Source organism: Papio anubis, chromosome 20, assembly GCF_008728515.1.
Source record: "Papio anubis isolate 15944 chromosome 20, Panubis1.0, whole genome shotgun sequence".
Classification (NCBI taxonomy): Eukaryota; Metazoa; Chordata; class Mammalia; order Primates; family Cercopithecidae; genus Papio; species Papio anubis.
In genome coordinates, this window is record NC_044995.1 from 9328225 (window position 1) to 9337593 (window position 9369).

Genomic DNA, 9369 nt, shown 5'->3' on the forward strand with positions numbered 1-9369 from the left:
ATCTTATATATTTAATTCAGTCACTTTGTGTCATTTAATTGGGGAATTTAATCCATTTACATTTAAAGCAATTATTTCTAGGTAAGAGCATATGACTGACATTTTGTTGTTTTCTGATTTTTTTAGGCTAATAAAAACTTAACTTCTATTGTATGCAAAATTTGTATGTTTTAACTTCTGGTATCCACATATGCTATTGATGTAACAGTTTCCAGGTTTTATATATTATGTATCCATTAACAAATTATTTTAGGTGAAACTACTGTTAGTATTTTTGTCTTTTAACTCTTTTACTAGAGTAAAAGTGGTTTCTACACTGTAATTACATCACTGGACATTCTGAATTTGACTATGTTTTACTTCACAGTAAGTGTTATGCTGTTATTTGTTTTCATGTTTTCATTGTAATTTTATTTCAAATTGAAGAACTACTGTTACCATTCATTGTAGGCAGTTCTCGTGGCAATGAGTTCCATGGCGTTTATCTGTATGAAAAAGTATTTATCTCTCTTTTATGTCTGAGGGATAACCTTACTGGATGTTTTATTCTTTGTTGGCAGGATTTTTTTTTTTTTTTTTTTACCTTCAGCACTCCAAATATATCATCCAACTCTCTCCTGGCCTGAAAAATTGTTGCTGAGAAATCTGCTGGTAGCCTTATGTTTCCTGTATGTTATGAGTTGCTTGCTTCTCTCTTGTCATTGGACACATCAGGCACTTTCCATCTGCTGAAGGAAGGAGGAGTTGACCAGCCCTGAAACATGGAATTGAGATTCTCTCATGAGAGGGGCCAAGGTCTCTTCCCTGTGTGCCCTGGGAACAGCACCCATGCAGAGAACCAAAGATACTATGGTTCAGCCAGGCATGGTGGCTCACGCCTATAATCCCAGCACGTTGGGAGGCCGAGGTGAGCAGACCGCCCGAGGTCGGGAGTTTGAGACCAGCCTGATCAACACGGAGAAACCCCATCTCTACTAAAAATACAGAATTAGCCAAGGGTGGTGGCGCACGCCTGTAATCCCAGCTACTCAGGAGGCTGAGGCAGGAGAATCACTCGAACCTGGGAGGCGGAGGTTGCAGTGAGCTGAGATCGCACCACTGCACTCCAGCCTGGGCAACAAGAGTGAAACTCCATCTGGAAAAAAAAAAAAAAAAAAGATACGATGGTTCTTCTAGCTCCTACCCGTAGGCATGGTCACAGCCCAGGGACTCTCTGCATCTCAAGCTTCCTCTTGAGGAATCCCCCAGGTATGAGAGCCTCTGTTTGACTATATCTGCCCGCAAGGTCCCCAGAATCACTATTCCATGCTGGGTGCCAGGGAAACCCTAGGGTGACGTGAGGCATTCGGTGACACTCTCCTCTTAGGGACAGAACCTCAGAGTGGGAGGCATCAGGATGAGCCCACTGAGAACTCCCTATCCCTGCAGATCCTAGTGGGCAATATAGGGTGTTTATTCCCTAAAATACCACTATCTGCTGGTATCAGGGGAGCACAGGCAGCCCCCAGCACTTCCGCTAAGCCCAGCCATGCTCACAGGTGCCCTCAGGAGACAGCCTGACCCTCCAGTGTCATTTGGTGTCTGGCTTTCACCGACTTGTGCTGGCCAGCAATGAGGGAGAGGTTCACATCTCCTCTGGGCTTAGATGGGCAGCTCTGACTTCCCCCTGGGCCCTGTGAGCCACACTCATGGGAGCCGGCACAGACACTATGGTGGACACAGTGTTTCCTACCTGTAGTCAGCTCCCAGGGCCCCACTGGACAACTTGGTTGCAGATGAGGAGCTCCCGTTTAGCCCCCTGTCTTTTTTGTTTGTTTGTTTTTGTTTTTGTTTTTGTTTGAGACGGAGTCTTGCTCTCACTGCAAGCTCCACCTCCCGGGTTCCCGCCATTCTCCTGCCTCAGCCTCCCGAGTAGCTGGGACCACAGGCGCCCGCCACCTCGCCTGGCTAGTTTTTTGTATTTTTAGTAGAGACGGGGTTTCACCGTGTTAGCCAGGATGGTCTCGATCTCCTGACCTTGTGATCCGCCCGCCTCGGCCTCCCAAAGTGCTGGGATTACAGGCTTGAGCCACTGCGCCCAGCCTGTTTTTGTTTTTGACAGAGTCTTGCTCTGTTGCCAGGCTGGAGTGCAGTGGTGCGAACTCGGCTCACCACAACCTCCGCCTCCCAAGTTCAAGCAATTCTCCTGCCTCAGCCTCCCAAGTAGCTAAGATTACAGGCACACTCCCCACACCCGGCTAATTTTTGTATTTTTAGTAGAGACAGGGTTTCACCATGTTAGGCAAGATAGTCTCAGTCTCTTGACCTTGTGATCTACCCACCTTGGCCTCCCAAAGTGCTGGGATTACAGGGGTGAGCTACCGTGCCCGGCCTAGCCCCCTGTCTTGATTATATGTTCAGGGCCCTGGGACCAGGGTCATCCCTGGTGATGAGGGTCCAGGGAGAGGGTCCTAGAGTAGAGGAGAAAATGAGGCAGTGATCCAAGGAGAGCAACTTAGAAAAGGAGAGTGAGAGGCCTGGAGATTATACAGACCCACACCAAGAGTCTAACAGGAGCTGAGAGAGAGGAGGCCAGTCTCCCAGTTCAGGGTCCAGGACTTGTGGGAACGGGCTGCTTTGTACACACTACAACCTTGGTATTTCCTAGAAATGTTCAAGAAACCCTCCCTTTGTCTGAGCCAGGACCCTTAGTGTTCTCGGGAGAGAATTTGACCTTGCAGTGCTACTCAGAGATCTGGTTGGGTACCTTCTGTCTGTCCAAGGACAGGTCACTTACGCCTCCCCAAAACCATCGATTGAAAGACATGACCTTACTCTCTCAGGCCAAGTTTACACTAAGTCCTTTGACTTCAGCCCACAGGGGGACCTACTAGTGCTGTGGTCCACATAGCTCCTCCTTATGCCCAGTGACCCCCTAAAGATTTTGGTCTCAGTACAGGAGCTCCAAGCACCACATCCATTAAGATTCTAAACCCTCAGCATGCATCCCTGTGCTAGGAGAGCCCTGGCCTGTATAGAAAAGGAAGAAAAAACAGCAGGGACCAGTCATAGGGCAAACCCATCTCAGAAAGGGATGAAAAAAGTCATGAAAGTGGGGGTGATTCTCACTCTAACTCCATGCCTTACCCTACTTGGGGGTCACAGAAGGTGCTGGGTGAGTGGAATGAGAAGATTTGAAAATGTAGGGGGTTGACCTTTGAGCAAAAGAGATGAAGCTGAGAACAGAGCAAGAGGCACCACAGCCCCACCTACTCCTGCTGTCTCTGCCCCAAACAGACAGTGGGGTCTGCAGCTCCTCACCCTCATGGGCTCACTTCATGTTGGCTGAGCAACAAGGTCCTCACAGACTACAGGAGTCACAGTCCCCTGCAGACCTGGGCTGAGTTTCTCATCTTATTCTTCTGCCCTTGAAGTCTTTACAGAAGAAGTTGTTTCCAGAGGGGCTGGGAAATGAGAGCCAGGCTCCTGGGGAGGGGCAGTTCCTCTTTCTGTGGGGCTGCTGATGGGATGACCTTGTGATGGGGAGGACCCAGCCTCCGTGTGCCTACACACCATGTGTCTGTCTGTCTACGGGCACCGTGCTCACACCTGCCTGCACAGCCAGGGCCAGGAGGAGGAGATGCCATGACCCCCATTCTCACAACCCTGCTCTGCTTTGGTGAGATCTTAAGAGGGGGAGGAGAGACCCTAGTCTAGGAGAGAGATCCCAATCCATAGCCAGGCCATGGTCAATTAGGACACCCCAGGGGCTCGAGGAAAAGAAGAAGACCTGCTCAGGCTTTGGGGGCAAATCTCTCACAGGGAACTCTCTTCCAGGGCTGAGCCTGGGCCCCAGGACCTGCCTGCAGGCAGGTGAGTCTGTCCCCAGCTGTCCCAGGTCCCTCCTCCTCTCTCTGGGGACAAGGGACCACCCCCGGGCAGCTGGGGGTGGAGACAGCTTGATTCTGGGCTGACTGATCTTGGATGATGGGGGGTCCTGGGGCTGAGAGCTGGAATCTGAGGGTTAGGGACATCTTAGACCTAACCTGTGGTTTCCTTCCAGAGAACCTACTCCAAGCCCGTCCTGGGCGAGCCGGGTCCATTGATCTGTCTGGAAAAAGCCGTGATGGCATCTGGTGTCAGAGCCTGGAGGCTGAGGTACCGTCTGGATAAGAGGAAACTCAATGTAGAGCACATGTTAAAAACACTGGAGTCCGAAAACAGGGTCAAATTCTCCATCCCATCCATGATGTGGGAACACGCAGGGCGATACCACTGTTACTATCAGAGCCCTGCAGGCTGGTCAGAGCCCAGCGACCCCCTGGAGCTGGTGGTGACAGGTCAGGAAAGGGACACTCGAGTCCCAGCCCCAGGCTCTGCCCTCGAGAGCTGAGTCAGCTCTCAGCTTTCAAGGGGTCTGCCCTCTCACAGCCCAGCCTTGTGGGATAAAGTGGGAGGTGTGAGCCCCACGTAAACACAGCTGCCCTTTGCTCTCCTGAAAGCCTACAGCAGACCCAGCCTGTCCGCCCTGCCGAGCCCTGTGGTGACCTCAGGAGTGAACGTGACCCTCCGGTGTGCCTCACGGCTGGGACTGGAGGCAGAGTTCCTCTGATCGAGAAGAGACCACAGGCTCTCTCCTGGACCCTGGACTCACACCAACACAACCATGAGAGTTCCGAGGCCTGGAAATTTCCCGTGAGTCCCTGACCCAGCTTCAGCAGCAGGGAATGCGTTCAGATGCTACGGCTATGAAAACAACACCCCGTACGTGTGGTCGGAACCCAGTGACCCCCTGCAGCTACTGGTGTCAGGTAAGAAGCCGTAGCTTTTCCTTACACAAAGTCAGGGCAGCGGGTGAGCTGTTGGGAGCCTTACCCTCAGGCTAGCCCACCGAAGAAGAAAAAGAGCCGAGAAACCAGGCTGGGGACACAAATACAGGATGAGAAAAAAACAAGGACACTGGAAACCCTACTGAGGAAGGCTGCAGAAGGAAGGCAGCGGAGGAGCCAGCCCCTCCGGGTGACTCCGACTGTCCTCAGAAGCGTGTCTAGGAAGCCCTCCCTCCCTGACCCTGCAGGGGCCCTGTCGTGGCCCGGAGAGAACCTGACCCTGCAGTGTGGCTCAGTGTCGGCTACATCAGATGCATCTTGTACAGGAGGCGTGGCCTCCCCAGCCCTGGACAACAGTCCCAGGCTGGGCTCTCTGAGCCAGCTTCACCCTGAACCCTGTGAGGGGGCTCCCACGGGGGGGCCAATCTGATCTCTGGTGCACCTGTCTCCCTCCCGAGTGGTAGGCCCCAGCGACCCCTGGACATCCCTGATCATGGTGGGAGCCCAGCGGGGTTGTCAGGCACCCAGAAGTCTGCACAGGCCCTGCGAGGCAAGTGGTGATAATGGCGGGATAAGGGGCGGGGAGTTCCCAAAGGGAAGGAAGAAAGGCAGACAGAGACAGGATGGGGCGGGAGGGAGACTCAGACTGAGGGGTCAGAGACACTGGGGTGGCTCAGCTCAGAACAGGTGGAACCCCAGCCCTTCACCCATTCTTCTTGTCTCTAGGACAGATCCCTGACAGACCCTCCCTCTCAGTGCAGCTGGAGCTACGGTGGCCTCAGGAAGAGAGGTGACCCTGCTGTGTCCCAGTCTGTGGGGTCGATGTTCACTTTCCTTCTGGCCAAGGAGGGGGCAGCCCATCCCCCGATGCGTCTAAGATCCACTTACAGAGCTCAGCAGTACCAGGCTGAATTCCCCATGAGGTCACGTGCCCCAGCCCGCCTTGGGCCACCACAGGTGCCTGGCGGCTCCGCGCAGCTCCGACCCTACCTGCTGTCTCCTCCAGTGAGCCCCTGGGCTGGAGTGGTTTCAGGTGAGGGCCCTGACCCTGTCCTCTCTGAGCTCGAAGAGGTTCTTGGAAATGAAAAAGGAGAGCTTCCAAGGGAATGTCCGTCCGTCTGTCTCACTTGCCCACTCCTCTTCTTCCTCCATCAGCACCAGCCTCTCTGAGCCCTGAGCCTCTCTCAGTGCAGGCCCTGCCCCCAAGAGAGCTCAGGACACTAGGAAAACAGGAGAGTGAAGGGAGGTCAGCCATGGGAGGGTGGAAATACACAGGAACCTCCGACCCAGGGGAAGGTCTAGCCAGGGGAGTGTGGAAATAGATGGGGACATCCCACCCTGGGCTCCCAGCCCTGAAGTCTCAGTAGGGTAAAGAGTGGAGAGGACTGGAAGGAGGTGGGGGTGAGCCTCAGGGGTGATTAGACTGAGGGGTGGAAGGCAGGAGGCCCCACACGCTCCCCTCCTGATGTCTCCATCTCAGAATCAACGTCTAGGTGTCTCAACCTCTAAGTCCTGACCCCATGGGAGATGAAAGCGCAGTTACTCTGACCCAGTATAATATTCTAGACTCGTCTCAACCTTATCTCCAATATTCAGGAAAGGGGTCTATTCCCCAGAGGAGCAGAGGGGAGAGTGGACAATAGGGGCATGGTCCACGTGGCTTCCTGTGGCCCCGAGGATGGGGCAGGTGTTCCCTCTGTGGTGGTCAGAGGGAGGAGGTGTCCTAGGACCAGGCAGGAAGGAGGGGGCAGTGATGATGGGCAGAGGAGTTAGGTCTGTCCTCCCCTATCTGAGCAGGATTTGGGGTCCGGGGGTCCAGGCCTGACGTGGACAAGGGGAAGACACTGAGGCTGATGTTTATATCAACCATAAAAAACTGGAAATTTCACTTTTATATTTCCAAATTGTAAGCCCCTCTTTCTCACCTCAACTATGAATATATATGGTGCATATTTTTAAAACAAATATCCTAAAGCCACATATGCATCGCATTATCTACAATCATTGTGATGTCTGTTCTCACATCCTGCTATAAAGAACCACCTGATAGGCCAGGCAGCGGTGGCTCACATCTCTGTAATCCCAGCCAGTACTTTAGGAGGCAGTGGGTGGCTCATGAGGTCAGGAGTCGAGAGACCATCCTGGCTAACTGCAGTGAAACCCGTCCTCTACTAAACATCTGAAAAAATTAGCCAGTGGTGGTGGCATGCTGTAGTCCCAGCGCTTGGGAGGCTGAGGCAGGGAGAATGCGGCGTGAACCGAGGCGGAGCTGCAGTGACCTGAATCAGCCATCAGCCTGAAGCGACAGAGAGGCAGAGTCTCAAAACAAACAAACAAACAAACAAACAGAAACCTACCTGAAGTTGGTGCAAGGAAAGAGGTTTAACTGACTCACGGTTCCACAGGCCATACAGGAAGCCTGGCTGGAGAGGCCTCAGGAAACACAATCATGGCAGAAGGTGGAGGGAAAGCAGGCACGTCTTCTATGGCTGGAATAGGAGGAGAGAACAGGGAGGTGTTGCCCACTTTTAAATAACAAGATCTCATGACAACTCACTATCACGAGAGCAGCAAGGGGGAAGTCGGCTCCCACGAACCAGTTACCTCCCACTGGGCCTCTCCTCCAACACTGGGGATTAAGATTCAACATGAGATTTCAAAGGGACACAAATGCAAACCATGTTAATCACATATATTTCATAAGCCATGTTAATCACATATATTTTATATGAATATATGTACTATGTACATATGGGCTTCTAAACATATATTCAGTATTCATTCCTATGCTTAATATTTTCCATCATTTTTAAATATTTGTTGTTTTATTTTTTATTTTAAGTTTGGGTATGTTTTTAAATAGTTGCTTTCACCTTCCAATCTAGGTTCATACTTCAAAAAAGCAGAAATGATGTTTTTCTGTCCCGCTCAGTCATTATCATTTAGAAAAAAATATTTTCATATTTAAGTATATCACATTGTTGGTGTTCCTAACTATACGAAGAATTAGTTAACAAGACAGTAAATGAATGATGAAACTGCAGGGGAGCTGGCTGAGGCAGCCTTGGCGGGGCCATCACTTGGCGCTAAGTCCTTGTGCTCCTGACTTTCCAAGAGCCACTGAGGACCAGCTCCTCATCCACAGAGACTGGGTCCTCATCCACTGAAAAATGGAAATTTCTATCCTGGGGAATTAGTTTTATGTTTTTGTTGCACAAGATTGCACATCCAAGACAGCACACAAGAGCTCAATTCTTTCTAGTTGGGAGATCATTCTTCTCACTAGTCCTGAGCTCTTGGGCTCAAGGAAACGTTGTTCCAAAGTGACTCAGACACAAGATCTGAATTCCCAGAGCAGAGAGAGGTTGAAAAACCCAATGACATACCAGGGGAGGCCTGCTAGAGCAGAGAATGTGTTCACTAAGGATCTACATAAAGCCACACCATGAGAGATGGAGGAATATAAGAAAGCAGAGCCCAGGGGACAAGCTCTTCAGCTTCTCACCAACATCCTTGTTCTTTGATTTTTAGGAGCAACTGAGACCCTCAATCCAGCACAAAATAAGTCAGATTCCAAGACTGGTGAGTGAGGAGATGCTCCCAGTTATGGGGCTGGGCACAGGGTCCGGAGTCTGTGAAGGGGAGGTGGGTAGCCTGGGTGGACATTCAGGGGTCCTGGGTAATCATGATCTGCCCTGACCTCTGTGACCTCTTTGTCCACCATCCCTAGCCCCACACCTCCAGGATTACACCGTGGAGAATCTCATCCGCATGGTGGCTGGCTTGGTCCTGGTATTCCTTGGGATTCTGTTAGTTGAGGCTCAGCAGAGTCAGAGAAGCCCACAAGGTGCAGCCAGGAGGAGGTGAGCAGCAGAGAGAAGACAATGCACCCTTCAGAGTGGTGGGCCCGCAGGAACGAGGTCGATGATCCCAGGAGGTTCTGCAAGACTGGGGCAGCAGTTGGGGAAGTGTCTGCTGAGAATATCAAGGGGAAGAAGCATGGGTCAGGTGCAGGAAAGGTGTCTGGGTGTCTGTAGAAGATGCTTCCTCCATTAAACTGTGGTGCTTTCCTCCTCATTGTTGACTCTCCTTGACTGCCCCTCCCTTCCTTTTTCTTCCCTATGATGGAAGGCTTTGCCCCTATGGTGAGTTTGGGTCTGCCCCACTGTGACCTCATACTCTGCTCCACTTTCAGGTAATACATCTTTCTTTATTTCTAGCTAGTGCATTTTCTGATGTGTATTACTGGGACTATCTTTTCAGCTCATAACATGGAATTTGCTTTTGATAATTAAATCCATGTGCAAAAATCAGATTTGCATTTGCAAAATTTAAGTTCAAAGTGATGCCCTACCACCTGTCACTCTCCATCTGTTGTTTCTCTAGAAATACAGTCACTAGGAATCAAAAGAGAGGTGTCTGATGGAAAAGCCTGCTGTTGTGCCCATAGACTGGCTTCCTGAACGACGACAAAAACGTTTTCTAAAAAGCATTTATTTGTGGAATTTGTTGATGACTGTGGTATAAACGCTCCCTTCATGGGCAGCTTCAAGATTCTCAC

At 51.1% G+C, this 9369-nt stretch overlaps 1 protein-coding gene across 1 annotated transcript in view; it reads left to right on the forward strand.

Annotated features, from left to right (window-relative positions):
* LOC101002582 (leukocyte immunoglobulin-like receptor subfamily A member 4) overlaps positions 1-9111 on the forward strand; it is a 54970-nt gene extending 45859 nt beyond the window's left edge. Inside the window, 15 exon segments of the mRNA XM_031660377.1 lie at positions 3527-3658; positions 3817-3852; positions 4043-4136; positions 4138-4319; positions 4482-4573; positions 4576-4704; positions 4706-4800; positions 5022-5101; positions 5104-5304; positions 5535-5567; positions 5570-5613; positions 5616-5841; positions 8340-8390; positions 8539-8669; positions 8671-9111. Of these exon segments, the coding sequence (XP_031516237.1) occupies positions 3527-3658; positions 3817-3852; positions 4043-4136; positions 4138-4319; positions 4482-4573; positions 4576-4704; positions 4706-4800; positions 5022-5101; positions 5104-5304; positions 5535-5567; positions 5570-5613; positions 5616-5841; positions 8340-8390; positions 8539-8669; positions 8671-8736 (1592 nt within the window). The 3' untranslated portion in view covers positions 8737-9111.
* The last annotated feature ends 258 nt before the right edge of the window (positions 9112-9369 follow it).